At 42.6% G+C, this 23,294-nt stretch overlaps 1 protein-coding gene across 1 annotated transcript in view; it reads right to left on the reverse strand.

Annotated features, from left to right (window-relative positions):
• Positions 1 to 1,338: 1,338 nt before the first annotated feature.
• The window catches only part of Rgs22 (regulator of G protein signaling 22), a 137,807-nt gene continuing 115,851 nt past the window's right edge, over positions 1,339 to 23,294 (reverse strand). The window contains 8 exon segments of the mRNA XM_052747618.1: positions 1,339 to 1,570; positions 1,572 to 1,614; positions 1,718 to 1,811; positions 3,747 to 3,839; positions 6,741 to 6,896; positions 11,227 to 11,406; positions 18,580 to 18,741; positions 21,402 to 21,470. Of these exon segments, the coding sequence (XP_052603578.1) occupies positions 1,372 to 1,570; positions 1,572 to 1,614; positions 1,718 to 1,811; positions 3,747 to 3,839; positions 6,741 to 6,896; positions 11,227 to 11,406; positions 18,580 to 18,741; positions 21,402 to 21,470 (996 nt within the window). The 3' untranslated portion in view covers positions 1,339 to 1,371.

Genomic DNA, 23,294 nt, shown 5'->3' on the forward strand with positions numbered 1-23,294 from the left:
TGTCTCTTTTCGAGCACCGTTTCTTTCTGCCCTAACAGTGTGCCTCAATGAATAGTCTGTAGTGTGAGTCTGTATGGAAGTCACCTAGGCGTCTGGTAATGATGGCAATTTCAGAGTATCTCCCATGAGTAACTGGAAGGTTTGCATGGAGTGCCCCATGGAGTCTGAAATGCTAACCCACATCATGTGGGCCTTGAACACATTGCTCTGTAAAAACCACTGCTTCAGTATAGTCTCATTATAGCCGGGAATGGAAGTGGAAGGCTCTTCTATTTCTTGGGTTAATTATACTAGGAATAGTCACACCCTTAGTCACCCAATGAATAATAGATCTGCTAACCAGAGTAAGCCTGCCAGGAACATTTGTTGAAAGATCGCTCAAGGGGCATAATATTGCTTTTTCCTTAAGGACTATAATAGGCAAACAATTTTAATTCTTCTAGCCTAGATAGAATAGTATTCTAAAGTAATACAGACTATCCAAAAACTTGGGTTTTCAGCTTCTCATGTTAGTTAAAGTTGGCTTAAAGAAATCCTGCAAAAGAAAAAAAAATGAATGAGAAAAGACATACAAACAATAATGATAAAAATCTAAAAGAGCTTTCCACTAGAAACAAATAAATGTGGTGTCCTCAATGTTCAGGGCATTATGAAGTTAACCTAAGAGGTGGGGGACTTTGAGGGTGTGGTGTGGAGGCTGACTAGAAAGAAAACAAGATCAGCAGCCTGAGAACATTAGCCACCCCCTCCCCCTAAGCCCCCAAGTGCTGGAAAATGGGATTCTGTGAAACCAGATAAGACAGAAGGTAAGAGAGGTGCCTTTATGGGCTACTTTTAGTATATGGCCTGGCCATTTACACGCACACCACATTCTCCCTCTAGACTGCTCTGGAAAGGGCTTGTTAAACTCTGACATTAGAATCCAGTAAAATCTTACAGGTCCATCAGTATCTGAATGGAGAGGGAGCTGGGCTTGGCGTTTAGTCTGTTACACACTCCCAGCTTAGAGGAGCTTAGGAAGCCTGAGCTAGTAATGCACATTTCCCCTCCCAGGTTCTTGATGGTGTAGAGTAAGCAGAAGCAAATTATCCCTGGAGAAATCTCCTCTTGGGAGACTGTACATAAATCAGAAGACTAGCTGTTCCTACCCTTTGGTTTGGTAGTGAGGCATGAGTGTGTGATCAGTGTGTGTGAGTGGGCATGTGGTTTGGGTCTGTGTAGATTTGTCTGTGTGGGAAGGTGTTCAGTCAAAGGGAGTCTCACACTCTGGCTTACCTGGTACCTATCAGCAGCAGAATGTGAACACGGGCTTGAATGTTGCTACCCTGGAAAACAGGAGAAGTATTAGGTATGGGTCCTTGTTACTCCTCCTTAGAAGAGGAGAAATTCTGGAGACACAGAGAGACTGAACGTTCTCCTAACTGGAGGGTGAGAAGTTGGTGGTGGGGAGAGTGGGTGCCTCTGGTTCTGGAAGGTTAGTAAAGAGGCAGAAAGAGGACCGGAGCTGAGGATGACCACCGGGAACCGACTCTGAGTGCTGTGGAGAGACAAGTTCTCCTTCAAAGACAGCGGAGCCAGTGGGAAGCTTAAGCAAATTTGTGAAAGATGATGCACCTGCACGAGGTAAGAGAAAGACAAAGTGAAGCGGCTGCTGCAAACTCCAGAAAGTGTCTGTGCGAGGCGTCCACAGAGCGGCTCTGCACAGGAGGCAAGTTACCTGTAAACATCTTTCTTTCCATTTCCTCTTGAATTTTCAGAAGAATTCGCTCCTGTTCCAAGGCTTCTATATACTTTGAATAGCACCAGGTTGGCTGAAAAAAATAATTTCAAACTTAATTATTAAAAATTTTGCCAGATTTCCCTTAGGAAACAAACTAGATGTAAACTAAATCTTTACTATTCCTTTATTTAAACTTTTTATTGACATATAACACGTACCAAGGAAAGTACGTCTTAGGTATAGCGGCTCATGCCTGTAATTCCAGTGTGAATGAGTCTGAGGCAGGAAGATAAGCATATTTTTGAGGCTAGCCTGGGGTACATATTAAAGCCCAGGCCAGCCTGGACTATACAGTGATACTGTTTAAAAAACAAAACAAATTGAAACAAAGAGGAATATATTTGAGATATTTCTGTCGTATATCTCTTTTTTTGTTTTGTTTTTTTGAGACAGGGTTTCTCTGTGTAGCTTTGCGCCTTTCCTGGATCTCACTCTGTAGACCAGGCTGGCCTCGAACTCACAGAGATCCTACTGGTCTGCCTCCTGAGTGCTAGGATTAAAGGCGTGTGCCACCAATACATGGCTGTATATCTCAAATGATAATACAAATTTTCCCCATTTATGCATTTTCATCTTTTTAACTGTGTACCACAGATCATTATCAACCTACTTTATTCTACTTTCATAAGAATATTTATTCCATAACAAAGCTACTTCTGTCTGTTGCCTTGACCTGAATCTGTAAATTCTCTGAGTGAGGAAGAATGTGAGGATGATGATACAGTTGACCACTGAACAAAGTCACAAGAGCTTATGGATACAGTAAGAGTGACTCAGTTATCTTTATCCTGATTATGAACTTAGGTGCTTATAAAACAGCCAAGATTATTTTGGGGGTGATAGTTTTGAATTTAGGCTGACTACTGAACAATAGTAATTGATTATTATTCCCTAATTTTCTAGAGTGACAACATGCAGAAATAAAAAAGCAAAAGTCAGTAGTAAATATGAATATTTTTAAGGTGCCTCTGACATCCAGCAGCCATTCAGTTTCCTACAGAAGGGACACGATTGTTATCAACAACGTCATCAGCATCAGCATCATCACCTTTTTCTCTTTTTGCTCAAAGGAGATTCTATTCATTTCGGGCAGCAGAGTAAACTTGGATGTCGACAGAGTTCAGGACAAAGCCTTCATGTCCACATCCCTCATTTAAGCTTATGGTGTACTTCCAACAGGTCATGCCGATCATTTGCTGATGCATGTACTGGCCATCATCCACTTCAGATAGATCTGTCAGTACACATCTTTACAAAATCAGCCATTTCTCTTCTTCCGTGAGAGTTTTATAGCCTATCAGTTATCTCAGTAGGGTAACAACTTATTTGGCATTTTTAAGTGCAGAAAACGTTGTTTTATGAGTTAGTATTCTCCTAAGATGCAAACTTTTTTAATATAAGTCATTAAAAATGGATATAAATTAAACTCATGTTTCAGAGAATTGGTATGAAGGCACCAGTTATAAACAAAGGAATGCAAATGTATTAGGTGGTGAGTGTGTACTACAAAGAATCAAGAAACAGACTAAGTATTTCGCATTCTCCTCCATCTCTGAACTCAGCACACTAATCTATGGTGGTTGTCGGATTCATACTTTTTTCTTCAGGAAGACTGTCACTTCACTGTCTTCAAGTTCTACCTTTGTGAGCTAAGGAAGAACTCAGCGAAGGACCACATGCCTAGTATGTACAAGGCCCTGAATTTCAATTCCTGCATGCGCTGGGGAAACACTTCCAAACCCATAAAACATGATTTTCCTTTATTATACTGTCCATGATCGGGTAATGTACACGTTCTCTGCAGGCTGGAGGATGTTTTCTTCCAGTCTCTCTGAGGATTACCATTTTAGCCCATTTTCATATCTGTACCATACACGGGCCCGTTTCATAGACAACCTCCGGCTGCTGAGTGACGAAGTCACTGTACACCCACTGCTCTGGAGAGGAAGTGGCCCTGCTGTCTTACCTGTCGACCATAAGCTTGCAGGCCCAGTAAGGATTCGCTGGCTAAAGGAGCTTTGGTTAGAGAGCCCGTGGTGCTTGCATACTGCTTGACGGCCTGTAAGGAAAAAGGAAGTTATTCCAAAACAGATCATGAGACCTTAAGAAGTTACAGTATCACATAAGAAATTAGTTCATGGCGAGTACTACACTTGAAGCCTCAAGCCAGTCACTTTGATCTTTAATTTTGGCATATTATTACAAAAACATTGAAAATAAATGAGACAAATAATGAGGTAGAACATAAAAATCCAAGCATCAAAGAAGGACTACAGTTCTCATGAACACAGAGCCAGATTTTCCACTAGGGAAAATGCATGGACATAGAATTATAATCTGCCTACAAATGGAATCAAGGTGTATGTGCTCCTTTTTCATGTAGGTGTATTGGGATATGTCCCAATACGAAGAAATGCAGAACTGAAGGGCAGGCCTTGGATTGCTTAGCACCAAGTGTTTGCAGAACAGTATCTCTGTTGTGTGGTAAAATGAACACACAATGTCCACTGTGTCCACTGTGGTGGCTGATGGTCTCATGCACTCAGACATGTGCTGAATGGCGACATGAGTAACTGTGCCGTCACGTTGTACGGACAAATAGAGTATGCCTGATGCCTACCTCCATGCTCTCAAGTGGAAACTAAGGTCATTTCCAACTTTGTATACTAGAAATCAGTCAGTATACATACATCTGTGTTCATTTTTATGATGATTCTCTCATGCATAGTAATTTCCTAGAAACATGTTAGCTGAACTAGAAAGAATGAACATGTTAAAAAATATGTGTTGTTGTTGGGCGGTGGTGGCGCACGCCTTTAATCCCAGCACTCAGGAGGCAGAGCCAGGCGGATTTCTGTGAGTTTGAGGCCAGCCTGGGCTACCAAGTGAGTTCCAGGAAAGGCGCAAAGCTACACAGGGAAACCCTGTCTTGAAAAACCAATATATATATATATATATATATATATATATATATATATATATATATATATATATGTGTGTGTGTGTGTGTGTGTGTGTGTGTGTGTGTGTGTGTGTGTGTGTGTGTGTGTGTTGTCAAACAAGTGTGTATGTGTGTTCGTAAGTGTACAGATACATCTGAATATGGAGCCCAGAGAACAGCCTTGGGTGTTGCTTCTCAGCACGGTGTTTATGAGACAGGGTCTTTCTTTCTTTTTTCTTTTATTTTATTAAGAAGTTTTCTATTCATTTTACATACCAACCATAGATCCCCCTCTCCTCCCTCCTCCTGGCCCCCAGCTTTCCTCCTCAATCCACCCCCAATTCCCACCTCCTCCAAGGCAAGGTCTCCCATGGGGAGTCAGCAGAGCCTGGTACATTCAGTTGAGGCAGGTCCAAGCCCCTCCCCCCTGCACCAAGGCTGTGTAAGGTGTCCCACCATAGGCACTGGGCTCCAAAAAGCCTAGGGACGGGTCCTGATCCCACTGCCAGGGGCCTTCAGCAGGTCAAGCTGCACAAGAGGACAGGGTCTTTCATTCCTAAGGTAGGCTAGGCTGCTGGCCAGTGAGCCCTAGAGATCCTCCTGTCTCTGTCTCCCAGAGCTGGATTACAAGCACATGCCACCATGCCCAGCTTATTCACATGGTGCTAGGGACCAAACTCACGGCACTTTACTGGCTGAACCATCTTGTCAGCCCCCAAAGCTTGAAATTTGTATTTAGTTACATTGATGCGACACTGTTTTTACGATCTTGGTATTAAACTGGATGTTCAATTAAAACTTTTCCTAAGTCTTCTTCAGTCACATTCTTCAGGTGGTCTAACTCCATTTAACTCCTCTCAAGAATGAAATGGGTGATGCAGTTGATGCCATTTTGATAGAAAGATCTCGATGACTGAAGACAGCTGGTCTTTTTACTGGGCTGCATATACCCTTTCAACCCTGTCCTCTGGGATACAAGTGTTGTGACTGTCTCCATTTACTGACAAGATGAGAACTTGGAGAACTGAACTGCTTTGCTTAAGATGACCGAATTGACCGAGGGATGGCTTGATCTGCCACACAAGCCTGGTAGCCTGAACTGGATCTCCCTGAGCTCATGTAGAGATGGAAGAAGCAGACTTCAGAGGGTGAAGGCCCTGGCTGCCAAGCCTGATCGCATTCTTGAATTTGGCCTTTGGGACTCACATAGTGGAAGGAGAGAATGCACTCTGACAGTTGTCCTCTGACCTCCACATCACACTGTGGCATAAAAGCTGGGTGTAGTCAGGCCCCCTGCTACCCCAGAGTTGTGGGCATGGAGACCAGAGGATCACCGGGCCAGGCTATTTCACTGTGGGACCCTGCCTCTAGTAATAGAGCAGAGCGTGATAGAAAAGGACATGAGTTCCTGCTCTGGCATCTACATGTGCATACATTGGCACCCCCACACATGCATACACACACATACACCCCTCTCAATCTCTCTCTCTTACACAGGCACCCCCACACATGCATACACACACATACACCCCTCTCAATCTCTCTCTCTCTCTTACACAGGCACCCCCACACATGCATACACACACATCACACACATACACCCCTCTCTCAGTCTCTCTCTCTTTTGCACAGGCACCCCCACCCATGCATACACATAACGTCACACACATACACCTCTCTCTCTCTCTCTCTCTCTCTCTCTCTCTCTCTCACACACACACACACACACACACACACACACACACACACACACACAAGAGGAACATCACTCCAGTGGATGGAAGCTGTTGGTGTTGTCTAGAGGCATCAAGAAACCCTTCATGAAGAAGAGAACATATCTGTCATTAATTTTGGGAAACTCAAGAACAGTCTGAGAGCTGTGAATGAAGGTTTTAAGTCACTAAAGCCTGTATTCCATAACTCCTCTGCATATTTCCCCATCCCACATTCTTCTATAAACCACACATATCACCTTATCTTTTAGAAGTGTGATTCCATCTAGAATGGATTCGGTCTTACCTTTCCAATCCTGTCTTCCTCTGACTCTGACATTCTCTTTTTCTGCTTATATTCTTGTCTTCTCTCTAAAACACTCATAATTTTTTCATCTGTTAAATTCTTCCTAAACTCACAAAACTGTGGCCAAAATTTAAACAGAACTCCAAAAATTGTCATCTGTAAAAAAAAAAAAGTACGTCTCTGATTACAATTTTCTACAAATGTACCGAATTAACTCTAACTTGCCCCAATAATGGATTAACTTCTCCATCCTCAATGTACACTGCGTCCTCTCCACCTTATCGTTTGAGATGGAGAGCAGTGAGCTCAGTGTGAGCTTCAGCGTCTTTACCACCAATGAGAAGCCCTTTAAACACTCACAGGGTACACTTAAAAGAGACTTTATTCTTTATGTTTCCCTAACCAATTGATTACATTAATAAAGACTCCATTAGGTCTTTTTAAACAAGAAATTCGTGTTTTCTTTTAAACTGCCCTGGTTGGTGAGCCGCACTCCAAAGTTTTATGCAAGTATTCCAAGTATTCAGTTCTTCAAGGGAACCCTCCCCCCACCCCCCCACCCCCCCAGCCCTTCTCTGTCTTTTAGAGAAAGGAAATACCATTTTGCCTCTGGAAAGGCTCTTAAACAAAGCTGCAGATCTGAGAATAAATCTTGAGTAACTTTTAAATGATACAATCTCTTTTATGTGAGAGCAAGAAAAAGAAACATTTAAAAAGCAAAACGGTATCCCAGACCAACGCTCTATGAGGACACTGCACATTAAGTGATTAATTGTGATATTTATGGAGATAAGAGTAACCGCTGTAACTCCCGTGCTGGGGTTTTACATTAGCTCCAGAGGCGTACATTACTTCCAAGAAGGTAGGACTTGCCACATCAAATCAAGCCCAACATCTTATGGCTAAGAGTGGCCTTGAAGAAAAACGAGCCGTCCCATTAGGCTCCAGGCCAGCTCTGTAGGGTAAAGAGGAATTGTTTTCAAAGTCAACGCTTGAGTCTTGAATTAGCAAAAGTCACTACTCACGTTTTCTAGTCATGAATATAATTACTTATTCACTCTTTTTGTTGTTGTTGTTGTTTGTTTGTTTCTCTGTAGCCTGGAATGGCTGTCCTGAAACTCACTCTGTAGACCAGGCTAGCCTCGAACTCACAGAGATCCACCTACTTCTACCTCTCGAGTGCTGGGATTAAAGGTGTGTGCCACCACCACCTAGCAAAAAGTGCTTTTTGTTTTGTTTTTATTTTTGTGTTTTGTTTGTTTTTTGAGACAGGGTTTCTCTGTGTGTGGCCCTGGCTGTCCTGGAACTCTCTCTGTAGACCAGGCTGGCCTCAGTTCACAGAGATCCTCCTGTCTCTGCCTCCCAAGTGCTGGGATTAAAGGCGAGTGCCACTATTCCCCAGCTATTAGTCACTCTTTTTTTTTTTTTTTTAAAGATAGGGTTTCTCTGTGTGATAGTTCTGGGTGTCCTAGAACTCACTCTGTAGACCAGGCTGTCTCAAGCTCACAGAGATCCACTTGCCTCTGCCTCCCGAGTGCTGGGATTAAAGGCGTGCGCCACCATCGCTATTATTCACTCCTTTTAAAATATAATCTTGTCATTGTATTCTGTAGCTCCTTGGGAGCATGAATGTAAAAATTTGGAGACGCGTGCCCATGGATGCCTTAGTGACAAAGCATTAAACTGATTCTGAATGACATCATTCTACCCATGGGTTAGTGCATCTTTCAGCCCTCATCAGATGCTTCTATTTGCAGTAGATGGTGATTAATACAAAAATCCAAAACTGTCCAAGGTGCAGAGAAGAAGAAACTCTAGAATGCATAGCCCCAAATGGAACATCTATACCACACCCCCTCCTACAAAGGCTTGGGAATCATTGCAGAAAAGGGGACAGAAAGAATGTAAGAAGCAGAGGGAGTGGATGACCACAAGGACACATCTGGACAGAGCAGGGCAGCTTCACATGTGAACTCACAGCAGCTGTGACAGTGTGCACAGCATCCATGCAAGCCCAAGCCAGACCAGATTCCAGAATGGAGTTGGGAATCAGGCACAAAATCCCAACCCTAGAGGTGGAGCTACGGTAACTCTCAGCTGTTGGGAGAGGGGGAGTCAGTCTTCTAAGAAGGTAGCTCCCTATAAGATACCATACTTCAGTGGAAGGCCACACACCAAGATTATTTGGGCAGCACAAATTTGGTCTGGATGGGTTTTAAAAAGAAAAGACACTAAGTTGGGTAGGTAGGCAAGAGGGCTGGGTCTGAGAAGAGTTGAGGGAGGTTGTGAATACAATAAAAGCACGTTGTGTGTGTGTGTGTGTGTGTGTGTGTGTGTGTGTGTGTAGATGTAATGTATGCTATGAGTCTCTTCAGCTCGAATGCTTGGCTTAGTCGTGGGCATCTACTAACCCTACTTCTCAGTTATCTCTGTAAAACCTGAGACATTCTTTCTTGTAAATGTTACCCTACCAGGACCCAAGCTTTCAATGGAAGGCATTAAAAATGCTATAATCCCCCAAAATGCAGTAGACGTTTGAGGCTAATATTGGTTATTAATACATAGTCTCCTGTACCTGCAGAACCTTAAAAATGACCAGATTCTAAGATATTTTAATGTATCTAGGCCCGTCTCGCTCACTGCCAGCAGACGGGAAACCTTCAGGGGCGCCTGGCAGTGGTGTGGGGACAGACAGGGGCTAAACTGATGCAAGGATAGAAGAGCAGCTTCTAATTTGTAACCTAGCCCTTTGGTTCAACTTTGCTCTCATTTCTAAGCTGACCTTAAACTCTTCTGTCATGACAATCTCACACATCCACGTGGTCAGAAATACCTACTCTACATTTAGACCACAAAGATGAGTAAGAAACACTGTCCTCACAGACTTGACAGTCTCCTTTGGATTTCGTGTTTTAAGTCTCACGACAGGGACAAACACAAGGGAGAGAAGAGTACTGCACGAAGCTCAGGACTAAAGATGGAAAAGTCCATTTATGGAACCACAGCCATTTCAGCGACCCTGGGGGAGAGAGAATGGGGTGGGAAGAGATGCGGCAATAGATCTGGAGCACACTGACTTTGCTCTGTGGGCAGCGGGAGACAGCAAAGCATTTCCAGCAGAGGCTGGCACGATCCCACGCCCTTCTGAGACAAAGTGCTCCACTTGCTGCGTGTTGGTTGGAGAGAGCCCAGAGACCACAGCTTTGGTAATGGTGAGAGGTCTGCAGATCTGAAGTGGTATGGGGGTGAAGAAAAACTGATAGTATGTCACAACGGGAGGTAAGGACTGAGTTTTAAGGATTGATCGAATGTGGGGTTACGGGAGTGAAGGAGAGGAAGGACATAAAGACGGCTACCAGATCTCAGGCTGGCATCTCAGAGCTGCCCCTCGGCAAACAGAACTAATTCCGGATTTAAGGAAAGAGGACCTGAAATGAAGACTCTGTATTTTCAGATGTCCTAAGGTGCCTCTCTGACTCCACCTCAGGAAATCAGATAGTGGAAGCCTGAGGACACGGGTCCCGCTCTGGACGTCCACGCTCCGACCTGAGATCGGACACAGAGGAGCATGTCTTGTTCTGGTGTGTCAGGCCTGCAAGGCCAGGCCAAGTCCCCGGATCTTAGCAGATGCTGCAGTGTTGGTGCCATTCTTTCTCTGTTTCTCTCTTGCACATCCTCAATCACTCCTCTGCCTGTCTTAATGCATAATTTGGATTGTGAGTCCACTTTCAGTTCCTTAGCGGACTTGAATACAGCTGGCTTACAAATGAATGCTAAGGGATAATGGCCTTTTTCCATGCCCCAGGGCAATCACACTCCAAATCTGTTTCATATCACTTAGTTTGTGACATGGCCTTCCTCGTTACCCCTATTATAACTTATTTTTCTTAATCATTTTTTAGGAACAACATCACTAAAAGGGTTTTCAAAATGCAAATAAATTATGCCCACCAAGTCAATGTTTTCTATTATTTATCTTAAAAAGAAGTAACTTGAGCAGGTTAAAAGAGGCATGAGTTTCCTCTCATGAGTGTATGTACTTTATGCTGGTTGAGCACTTAAATCTCCTCTCACTTTTTTATGAGCTACGTGAATATTTCAATCTTTAAAAATATACACATTTTAAGGCACACATATTTTACACATTTTTGTGGTAGCAGATATTTTAAAAGGGAATATGAATAGTGGGAAAGGAAGGAGGAGTTACCTGGAGTATTTTTACAATTTGTAGATAAAAACAGTAACTGTGAAAAGTCAAAGTTTATTATTTAGTTCATGTATGACATTATCAATAACGCAGTATGTAAGTTACTAGTTTTATATATTTTAGTGGTATAGGCAGAAGATATCTACGTTAAAGAGATCAAACCCCAGTATTACTGGGGAGGTTAAAATCTTGCCATACAAGAGTAATGTAAAAGCTTTGAAGAACACGTTGACTGCTGGTATATTTAACACATGCTCAGCCACTGCCTTCAGCTCTTACCTGTGCCTCTCGGAACACATATGGTCCCAGCTCCTTCCGGTGTTCAATTATCTTCTGGGCCTGCTCAACTGGAATATCGATCTGCAAAGCCGGCGGGATACAGGAGTTGATGAAGCAGTTGATGATGGTCGTGATCTTCTTCTGGATGATGGACTCATCACAATGTGAGTGGCACAGATCCTGAATAAGGAGGAGAGAGACAGAGCAGACGCCATCAGTGCGTTTCCAGAGCACTTTACAGTCTATACCTCTTACCTTGGGCTTGTGAGGGCACGGCGACATGCCAGAACTATCTTTAAAAATCCTTTCTTTTAGACCCAGGGAGCCTGTCACTTTGGTGCACGTGCCTTGCTTTCATTTAATCTGTCACTAGTTTCCTGAAGCAGCGACAGTGTTAACGCCTGGTGTGACTCCTTAACAGCTACACTGTCCGTTTAGTACCTGCCACATGCCGGGCACTGCTCAGTCTCCTTGCAGGAGACATGTGAAAGCCTATTGCTCAAAACGGGGATGGAGTCCTAGCACAACACTGAGAATCTGCATTTACCAAGTTACAGCTAGTTATAAAAGCTTTCCGAGCTGGGCAGTAGTGGCACACACCTTTAATCCCAGCACTCGGGAGGCAGAGGCAGGCGAATCTCTATGAGTTTGATCTCTATGAGTTCGAGGCCAGCCTGGGCTACAGAGTGAGTTCCAGGTACGGTGCAAAGCTACACGGAGAAACTCTGTCTCAAAAAACAAAAACAAAAAACAAAAAGCTTTCCATCCTGACTGTTGTCACAAGAAGCTAGCAAAAATCTGCCTGTTGCTGTTAAACAAGAATGTCCTTACAATTACTTAGGATCCATAATACTCCAATCATTTCATCTGTATGAGGTGCTCTTACATCACTGTGAACAAATACAAGGAAAAGCAACTTTGATATGGGCGGGGTGTCCTCCATCTGGTGTATAGCTCAAGACCCCAGTCCTTGGCTAGGTGGATTCTGGGTGCCGGTGAAGCAGAACCTCCTGTAGGCCGAACATGTGGCGGGGTTTTTTCACTTCTTGGCAGATAGGAAGCAGGAGGGAGGGGACCAGGGTTGAGGCCTACGTCCTTCAAGGTCATGCCCTAGTAACCCATCCTTACGAGGTCCTACCTCTACTTCTCAAAACAGTGCCTCCAGCTGGCAACCAAGTATTCACCACCTGCCACATGAGCCCCTGGGGGACATTTCGTGTTTCAACCATAACATCATCATATTATTCCTTCTAGAAGGATTTTAAAAGTAGTGATAATACATTAAAATGTTCTAGTTTTAAAGTCATAGTTGAAGACAGTATTTTTTAATAGATAGCTTGGCTTGAATTACAGCATTTTTATGTCAAGATTTTTGCTCTGTAAATCAGTTGAAAGCAAACAAATTTGGAAACTTCTAATTCTAGGCCAGAAATGAGCTAACACTGAGTAAGTACTTGGGGGATACCAGTTACTGTAAGAGATGCTTTAGGCTATCAAAGAAAGGAAACTTGGCACCAGGCATGTGAAAGTTTGTGTAGGGTTTACCATATGTTATGTAGAAGAAAAGCTTGATATTAATATTTCATTAAAAACAGCATGTCTATTCAACTTAGCATCAACTCAAAAAAAGCCTATTTGCACTGCATAAATTTGGTATATTACCAGCTATTCACTATTTACCATTACTTGTAGGATTAGTATATAATTATTTGGTGAACTTGATTATAATTATGGAATACAAACTTGTAAAGTAAAAACAAGTTTGCAATGTTACAGAATATTAATTCTGACTAATGGGATAGAACTTAGAATCATAACTGATATTTTTTCCCAATTTCTTTTTTTTTCTTTCCAAGACAAGATCTTACTATATAGCCCTGGCTGTCCTGGAACTCACTTCGTAGGCCAGGCTGGCCTGGAACTCACAGAGATCCACCTGCCTCTGCCTCGTGGGTGCTGGGATTAAAGGTTCTTGCCTTGTTAACTCTCACCTATTACTAGGGTTAAGAATGCTTTCCTCTAGTAAGCTTTCTGGGGCTCCTTCAGTCAGTAGAGATGCCATCTTACCCTCTTCCCTAACATCCTGGGCCTTGGATGTGTCTTGTTCACCCATTCATCTGTCTCTCTTTAGATACTGTAAGTCTGAAAGGGAACACTACTTGGTCTTTGTTGTATCCTTAGCATTCAGCTTAGCCCTTGTTGTCAAGGGGTGGAGTCAATAACAAACCTGAGAGATTAGAATACATCCTCCCAATTTTTTTCTCTACAGATATTCACATGAACACAGACTTCATATGAAGTCCTATTACTGCTCAGTAACTAGCTCTAGAGAAATCAATAGGTAAACATTATTTTACATCACGAATCATTCTCCTAAATGATTTTTATTGACTGTAGAGATGAATCAACATCTCAATTAAGTACACAATATCCTGTTGTAGACTTGGTTCTTTCTGAATTTTCACAATCCAGAACACCATTTGTCCAAGATTACTGGAGCTGTCTCTTTGCTCATTTCCAATGTCACTACTAGGCTGCAGCACAGCTTTGTGACTAACAACAGAGGCACCAGAAACACGATGACTTGGTTGAAATTCCACCCCTGTTGCTTCATGAGCTATCTCATGTTGGACGTTTCTTAGCTGTTCCCTGTTTTAGCATCCTCACTTGTAAAATGCTAACTATAGCACCCCTGATATCACAGAATTCTTGTGAATACTAAACCCATGATCACAAGACAAGCATTAAAATGATCCCTGTCAGATGGGAAACAATAAGAGTAAGTCGTGGGTGTCAAGGCAATCTAACTGTGATATCTATTACCCCATTGACTGCCGGGGTTGATTTGGCAGGTCTAGCTGGCTAGGTGGGTGTCCCATTCCTCCATGATGACTCCATGTGTCTCTCCCAAAGCTGCATGGTCCATGGTAGAGGATGACCATTCTTCCATCAAGAGTATATGATTAGTTGTACTCCTCTGCTCGGACCTCCAAACAAGTTTTCAAAGTAAGCTGTCTAAGAGTTAGTCCAGTATGAGACCTCCAGGTAGACTGCCTTCCAACTGTCACACTCTCTCAAGACCTAATACAGATCAATACTTCCACTGAGACCTTCCTAACTTACCATCCCTCCATCTCAACCATCACCTGCTCTGAGCTAAAGTTCCCCTCATCAGAACGTGGTCATAACTGACACTCCTTCCTAGTAAAAGGTGCTTAGATCATGAGAACATGCTTTGTGGATCCAGAGTATAAAGCCATCACTGGGAGGTGGTGAGGATGGAGCCTACCTGGAAGAAGCAGGTCACTGGGACCTGTCACTGGCCTACGCTGTCTTTTTCCTTCCTGTTTTCCCTTTCTCTGCTTCCTGTCTGCCACAGTGTCTACGGTTGTTCTTCCACATTCTATCGGGCATGATGGACTGAGTGTCTGAAACCATGAGCTAAATTAAGTACCTCCTCTCTCTAAGCTGTTCTCTCAAGTATTTTGGTCATGGTAATATAAAGTCAGAGCACAATTATTAACTGCACAGCTGGCAAGGTGTGGCAGTACACACTTATAATGCCAGCACTCAAGAGGCTTGTCTCAGTGTTTTCTATTGCTGTGACCAAACACCATGACCAAAAAGCAGCTTGTGGATGAAAGGGTTTATTTGGCTTGCACTTCAGCATTACTGTTCAACAGTGAAGGAAATCAGGGCAGGTACTCAAACAGGGCAGGAATGGATGCAGAGGCCATGGAGGGGTGCTACTTACTGGCTTGCTTCCCATGGCTTGCCCAGCCTGCTTCTTACAGAACCCAGGACTGCCAGACTCCCAGGGATGGCCCCCCCACTGTGGTTGGTCTTTCCCCATCAATCACTAATTAAGGAAATGCCCTGCAGGCTTGCCCACAGCCTGATCTTGTTGGAGAATTTTCTCAACAGAGGCTCCCTCATCTCTAGTGACTCTAGCTTGTGTCAAGTTGACATCAAACTAGTCAGCACAACCGACCCCTTGTCAACTTGGCACACAAACACATCAGTGCTAAGCTTTTCCTTTCATATTTATGGTGGTTTGAAAGAAAATGTCTTGTCGGAGTAGGTGTGATTTTGTCGGAGGAAGTGTGGCAACAGTGAGGTGGGTTTCTGAGGTCTCGCATATGCTCAAGCCATGCCCAGTGAGACAGTTGACTTCCTGTTACCTGCAAGATACAGGACTTTCAGTTCTGGCACGATGTCTGCCTGCACGCTGTCATGTCCCCGCCATGATGATAATGGACGGAACCCCTGAAACTGTAAGGGAGCCACTCCAATGAAATGTTTTCTTTATAAGAGTTGCCATGGTCATGGTGTCTCTTCACAGAAATAAAACCCTAAGACAATATTCATCCCCGAGATCTCACATTAATAAGAACATCACAATATAAAATATCCCACAGTATTTAAAAATTGAAACACCTAAAAATCCAGTCTCTTTAAAATAGCTAGTCTCTTTTAAAATTCAAAGTCTCTCAACTGTAGGCTCCTGTCAAATCAAAAATAAATAAATACTTTTTCACTTCAAGAGGGAAGAACAGGGCACTGTCACAATCTGAACAAAGCAAAACCAAATTCCAAAAGTGTAAATAACTCAACATCCAGTTATCTGGGATTCACTCATGGTCTTCTGAGCTCCTCAAAGGCTTGGGTCACTTCTCTAGCTCCGCTCCTTGTAGCACACACAGCTTGTCTTCAAAGTCCCATCTGGCTCCACTCCATATCTGTTGCTGTTCTTGGTGGTCATCCCATGGTAGTGGCATCTCCACAATGCTGGGGTCTTCTGTTGAAAATGGGCTGCAGTTTCACCAGTAGCCTCTCTTAGGCTCTCTTCAGCGACTCCAGCCCTGCCACACCGTGCCAATCCTCAGCTGCTCTCTATGACCCCTTCATGCCTTCAAAACCAGTACCATCCGGGTGACTCTTACACTACCAAGTTTGGCTGCCAGCACAAGAACAGAGCTTCTGGGTGCTAACTCTGAGGAAACATTTCCCAGAAAATTTTCCCTCAGTGATGCTGGTCTCTTTTTAATCACCCCTAATTGCTTAGCTTCAGTTGACCAGCATCAATTGTCCCAGTAAAGCAAAGGTTTCACTTCAGTGGTTCTGATCTCTTGTTAATCACAGTGGACACTTCAGTCCCAGATGACCAGAACCACAGATCCTCAACTCAAAGTAGCAAACAACCCTGAGTCTTTAAGTGACTCTCAAACTTCCCTCTGGAATTTACAAGTCAGGCCTCTGTTACACTTCCTGGTGTTCCTTTTCATTATAAGTCTGCATAAGACTGGCCACTAATAATTACATGACACAGTCAATACTACGCTGTCTTGAAATCTCCTCTGCCAATGCCATCAATCCAAAACTCTTCAATTTAGTCTAAGGCAGATTTTTTTGGACAAGGGCCGAAAGTAGCCATATTCTTGTCTTTAGGCCATTTGCTAATATTCTGCTCTTCTGAAACCTCTTGTATGGGGCCATCACAGTCCATGTCACTCTCAGCACCACTGCCTTCCATACTCCCACTAGTATGGCCATTAAGCTTTGCTTAGAGCATTAAACTACTTTCCTAATCCAAAGTTCAGAAGTCTACATTCAGCCAACAAGCAGCATGGTCAGGCCTATCACAGCAATACTCCACTCCTGGTACCAACTTCTGTCTTAGTCAGTGTTCTACTGCTGTAAAGAGACACCATGAGCAAAGCAACTCTTATGAAAGAAAGCTTGCTTATTTAATTGGGAGCTTGCTTATAGTTTCAGAGGTTTAGTCCATTATCATCACGGTGTGGAAAATGGCAGCATGCAGGCAGACACTAGAACAGTAGCTGAGAGCTACATCCTGATCCTCAGGCAGAGAGAAAGAGTAGACCCTGGGCCTGGCATGGGTTTTTTGAAACCTTGGAGCCCACTCCCAGTGACACACTTCCTCCAACAAGGCCATACTTACTCCAGCAGGTCACAACTCTGCTGTGGGATGGTCTGTATGTCAAGTGTGTTGCTGATTGGTCAATAAATAAATCACTGATTGGCCAGTGGCTAGGCAGGAAGTATAGGCGGGACAAGGAGGAGAATAAAGCTGGGAGGTGGAAGGCTGAGAGAGACACTGCCAGCCGCCACCAGGACAAGCAGTATGTGAAGATGCCGGTAAGCCACGAGCCACGTGGCAACTTATAGATTAATAGAAATGGGTTAATTCAAGATAGAAGAAGTAGATAACAAGAAGCCATGGCCATATAGTTTGTAAGCAATATAAGTCTCTGTGTTTACTTGGTCAGGTCTGAGCAGCTGTGGGACTGGCAGGTGAGAGAGATTTGCCCTGACTGTGGGCCAGGCAGGAAAACTCTAGCTACACACCTCCTAATCCTTCTCAAGTAGCGTAACTCCCTGATGACTAAGCATTCAAATATATGAGCCTATGGGGGCCATTCTTCTTCAAACCACCACAAGGCCAAAGGCAGAATATCAGCACAAGTTTGAAGCTATATTGCAGAAGAAATATTAAAACAGAGAACAAGAAAACTAAGCTCATGGTATCTTGAGGAAAACTTGGATTTTACTGAACAGCTACACATTGAACAACTCATTCAAGACACACTTAACTTATGAGCCAACAGAAATCACTATCTCAATTAAATGTATTCTTTTCCCACACTTTTGCAATGAGATAGAATAGGCTCCTTGTTAGGAAATCAGCCTGTACACCTGCAAGTATTTGGGTCTGGGTTAGGTACCCCTTGGCATGTCTAGACAGCAAAACAAAGTCTCCTTCTCTCATCCAAGGTAAAGACTCTATATGATTCCATGAAGACTTCCAAGCCCGAAACTAAGCTGCCTCTGCACCTAAGCCCTGTCCTTTTTCTTCTTTGGCTCTGACTGTGGCCACTGTTTGTAGCAGAAGAGCTTCCCTGTCCCTGCCAGTCCACCAGTATCTTTGGTTATTATCACTGTACACTTGGTTAGGAAGAATTCTTGTAAAAAGGTCTTTGTCATATGGATATATATTAGGAATGTCTCCAGGAAAAATGTATGTGGTGCATTTATGGATGCATGAGATAGAGAGGTGTAGTTAAAACACTCTTCAGAAATGTACTAGACCATATTACATGTTCTTGAAAGCACAAATACTATCATGGGGGCTCATTCTTATTCTTCATTATATAGCAAGAGGTGTCTCTAGATAGTGGACAATAAGTATGCCAATGTTTAAACATTAGCATGAAGGAAATTGGTGATATTGGGATATATTATACAAATTCATAAGCTACAGATGTGCATCTCCTATCTTACTGCACCATTTCTTCAAACAAAAGTGGTTTTCTCCAGTTTCCAATACAATACCTTAAACTTCTGTACTTCTTGCCAAAAAAGTACTCCATTTTCCAATAAATCTCCTTTCAGGGCCACAAATCGTTGAAATTGCCTTGCAATGACTGGATTCAATAATGCTTTACGGAAAGCAATAATCTCACAGGATGAAGATATCCACTTACTTGCCACAGGCTGTGCAAACAATACAGGAGATCAGACATGTCCCCAAAGTAGCAATCAAGTCGTTAATTAGACTAAAACCACCAACTTCTATTTCTTTTGATTTGGCTACTGAAATTTGTGATGTGGATATAATAGACTCTGACAGCTTTCCCCTCTCACTCGGCCTTTTGTCTTTTTTTTAATGGCTCCATTAGTTTTAGAAACCAGAAAGAAGAAATTACTGAGTGATTTACATGTAACTACACTGTTAAAACATTTTAATAACCATTACAGTTCGGGACCAGTGAAAAAAAGAGAACAGCGTAATCGTAATGCTATGACTAGGTGTAATTACATTGTGATTTACCTCATGATTGCATCATTTTTAATTATTTATTTTATTCTTGGGATTATAATATTTTTAACTAAAGTCAAATAATTCTGTAATTTAAGGTGAAAATTTACTCTGATTCTACCCTAGTAAGATCACGTTTTTATATGACATGCTTTTAAGCCACTTTAGTAGACTATGAATTCTAATGAATAACTCATAATAGTAATTCACAATTGTTACTTATCAAATGTATTATTGTTGTGCTGTTAGGAATGGAAGCCAGGGCCTTATGCATGCAAGGCAAGCACTCTCCCACTGAACTTCACTCTGGGACCACTACTAATTCTTTCCTCAGCCTCACTGTGTAGCCCTAGCTGGGCACTCCCTGTGAAGCCCGGCCTGGCCTCACTTCACAGAGCTTCACCTGCCTCTGCCTCCTGAGTGCTGGGATTTTTTTTTTATATAATGAAATTCTGACTGAAGATTTACTTTACAGATCACAAAATCTAGATGTACCCATGATGTTTTACTAATGCTTAAAGGTATTTCATCTACATCCATTTTATAGTGTAGCAATTTTAAAATAAACTTTTAAAAATATTTTGCCCAGTTAAAGTCACACACTCAACTTCTTTTATTCTCTCAGATTCAAAAACCATGAATAGATTTTTATTAAATTTACCACATTTATATATTGAAAATAGATTTCAATCCTGTCGGAATCTGCTGGAGTTGATGCTAGCAGACAGTCACACAGGGAGGCATCACTCTAAAGGCCACGTTTTAGAAGGACATACAAATTGTACCGATGACGAAATGCCATTACTGACAAGGACTAAATGAGTTCCTCGAGACAAATCACATGTGACCATCCATACAAATGTTTGAGAGAAGTTTGCAAGAAATGCCCCAGGACACCAAGGGAAGAGTAATGGATTCCGCCTGGAGAGGGGCAGCCAGGACAGAGAAGGGCTGAAAGGGGACAGCAGCTCCGGGCAGTCTGGGTGAGTGGTGGTGCCATTAACCCAGACACGGGACACAGATGCCTATCACTGTGTAGTGAGGCACATGCCATGTTCTCTGGACAAAAACTCAAGACTCTCAACATCTGGTCCATATTAAGATTACAACCCTATAAATAGGAACAACTATGGATTAAAGTGGGATGTTTATTTAAAATCCACTCAACAAAGACTGTTTTAAGACCTGCTTCTTAAGATACTAAAACTTAGCCATTTAACAAAAACCTGTAATTTAAATAAATAGAAAATAATGCAAAATATAATTCACAGTAATATAAACTATAAGCTCACTATACTTAGTATTTCAATAAAACTATAACAAAGACAAACCTTTCAAGAGTGCCTCCTTTCAAGAGTGCCTCCTTTCAAGAGGAAGCCACAGAAGACAGCTTCACGATGGATAACGCATTCCTCCAGTATATGAGGATAAACCTGTATCTTTGCTCGCTACTTTGGAGGGGTCACCTGGGTCTCCTTTTACATGACCTCAAGAAGATAAATCCTCAGGAGCTTATACACTCGCTAACAAGACTGTGCACATCATACTTGCTAAGAAGCAAAATAAGCCATCTACTAAAGCCTGGCATTACAGAGGTTGTAACAATCTCTAAACTTACAGCTGCCACAGTTGCTTTCAAGCTCAGCTGTGATGTGAAGTACGGGGTAGGGAAGGATGATTGAACCTGCTAGTTGTGCCAATGTAACGTGTTTGTTCTGTGTAATCCACTCTCCTGATACTAAACTACCACCCACTGTGAGAATAACTTGTCCAACACACCCAGGACATGCACAATTAAACAGATGTACATGGGTCCATCCACCCTAGTGTTGGGGAACACACCGAGGGCCTCAAGCGGAAAGTGCATGTTTAAAGTCAACCACGTGCTCCACAGTTGAGGTCAGGAGCTCTACAGAGTCATGCTTTCCCCCAAGTCCCATCTACCAGCAGAACACAACTGGCATTAGTCAGAGGTTTAGACAGTAAGGGTCAGGAACAAGAAGTGTGTGTGTGTGTGTGTGTGTGTGTGTGTGTGTGTGTGTGTGTGTGTGTGTGTATGTGTGTGTGTGTGTGTGTATGTGTTGGAGAGAAAGTGTATGTGGGTGTGAGTATGTATATGACTGTGTATGAGTGTATGTATGTGAATGTGTGAGAGTATATATGAGAGTGTGAGTGTGTGCATGTGAAAATTGTGTGATATACGTATATGATAGTGTGTTTGAGAGTGTGTGTGTGAGAATGTGTGTGAGTATGAGTGTGTGTATGAGTGTGTGTATGTATGTGTGTGCTACTTTGACAGAGTAGAACTAATGTGAGAGAGAATATAATTACTTGCCTTCCAAACTCCAATTTTCCTGTCACGCCGCTGCAGTAAAAGCTCATCAGCTATGTCTTTCATCCGTATCTAAAAGCAGAATCAATTCTTTTATCAACATACTCAGAATAGCCAAAGCTTGAATTGTTTATTATTTTAACAGCTTAAGAAATGAGGCAAATGTCAGGTTAGGTAGGAAAGTGTCACTCAGGAAAAAGCCACTCAGGCTGAGAAGCGAACCCTGCAGGCCGCGTCCTGGGTGGGGGCGGGGTTCTCTGGGAAGCCAGTTCCCTCAGAGGCACTGTCACCTGATACTGCTCCAAATGCAGGTGACAGTGTCACTTCAGCTGTGCAAAAACCGAAACTGTGGAGCTGGAGACAGCCTCACGGGTGTGGTGCCAGTCTACATTCTCCATAAGTGATATTTACAAGAGGCCCAGAGTTCAAAGGAAGGCAGAAGGTACAGCTGCCTTCCATATCCGCTGGTTCTTCAGCTGTGGATTCAACTAAACTCAGATGCAAACTATTCAAACAAGAAAACTGCATCTGCGCTGAGCACATACAGGCATCTTCCCCTTATTATTCTAGATTTATTTAGCATTTATTTGTATTATGATTTTATAAGTAATCTAATGATGAAATAAAGTATATGGAGAAATGTATGTAACCATATGCATTTTATAGAACAGACTTCAGCATCTTCAGATTTTTAGTATTCCATAGTCCTCTCCAGATACCAAGAGACCACTGTATTGGGGGGTGGTTCTGGTTATGGATAATATCTCCCTTTTCTGGGGAACTACTCCTGCCAAATCTATGCTGTGTGTCTTTTGTTCATTATCCATAAAAGATATTCCTAGTAGCTCATCTAAAAAGGCCAGGTCTGTAAAACAAAACAAGGCTGCAGCTTGAACCTGGGGCTACCTGCATGCTAGGCAAGCTCACGCCATGCCCTGTGTCTTTGTGACAGCCACAGGTCAAAGGAAGGAGATCTGTCTTTCTTGCTACATTCCAGAGCTACCCCTGACTCTATCTTTTCTAAAGCTCGGATGTCAGTTCCTCCCGCAAGCATGTGAGATGATGCCCTAGTCCCGTCTGTTCAAACTTCCCACTGCTTTGATCTTCTGCTGAAGGCTGCTAGAATCCGTTTGTTTTGTTGGCCACTCGAAGAATGCAAAGCCAGGAAATGACTACAAGTTACACGACTGTGGTAAAGATAAAGAGAAAATGTGGTAAATAATATCACTAAGCCAAATGTCACTTCACCTGGTTATGGAGAGAGAGTTCCCCTCAAGTCCAAGGGGATTTGAGTTTCCCCAAAGCTTAGGAACATCTTGCTAAGCGAGTTAGCTTGTGTATATACTATAACCTGTGTTCTAACTATACTGTGTCTTCCTAACATGCTCAGCTAAAAAGATCAAGGCTATCTCCAGATAAGTAGGCCCCAAAGAGCTTGACAAATTGAAAATAATAGAGGATATTTTTCATGTTTTTTTCTGATCAGTATTAATGACACTTGTTTAAAAGTCAAAATTATACATGATAGGCCAACCTCTTTTTAAGTATACTGCTGATGTTTTAAATGACCAAAGTAATGTTTGCTTCATATAAAAAAAGCAAAGCAAATGATAAACCTGCTTTAAAAAATAAAAATCGAAAGTCCTCACTTTCTAAACATATTCTTCAGTGGGCAGATCTTTCCAGTACTTTTTTCATAAGCACAAACATCCAGAAATATGGCAGATGGTTGTGCATAGAGACATGTATGAAGATCCAGAGGCAGAAGTAGACGTAACAGAGTTATCTCCTCTATGCTGCTCTGCACCTTCTTAGTTTCTCAGTAAATGACATCTGTCATGCATGTGGACATGTCTGCACATGTGGACAACTCATTTTTATATGAAAATTAAGTAT

Source organism: Peromyscus californicus, unplaced genomic scaffold (assembly GCF_007827085.1).
Source record: "Peromyscus californicus insignis strain IS unplaced genomic scaffold, ASM782708v3 Scaffold_20__1_contigs__length_68692818, whole genome shotgun sequence".
In the NCBI taxonomy this organism is placed as follows: domain Eukaryota; kingdom Metazoa; phylum Chordata; class Mammalia; order Rodentia; family Cricetidae; genus Peromyscus; species Peromyscus californicus.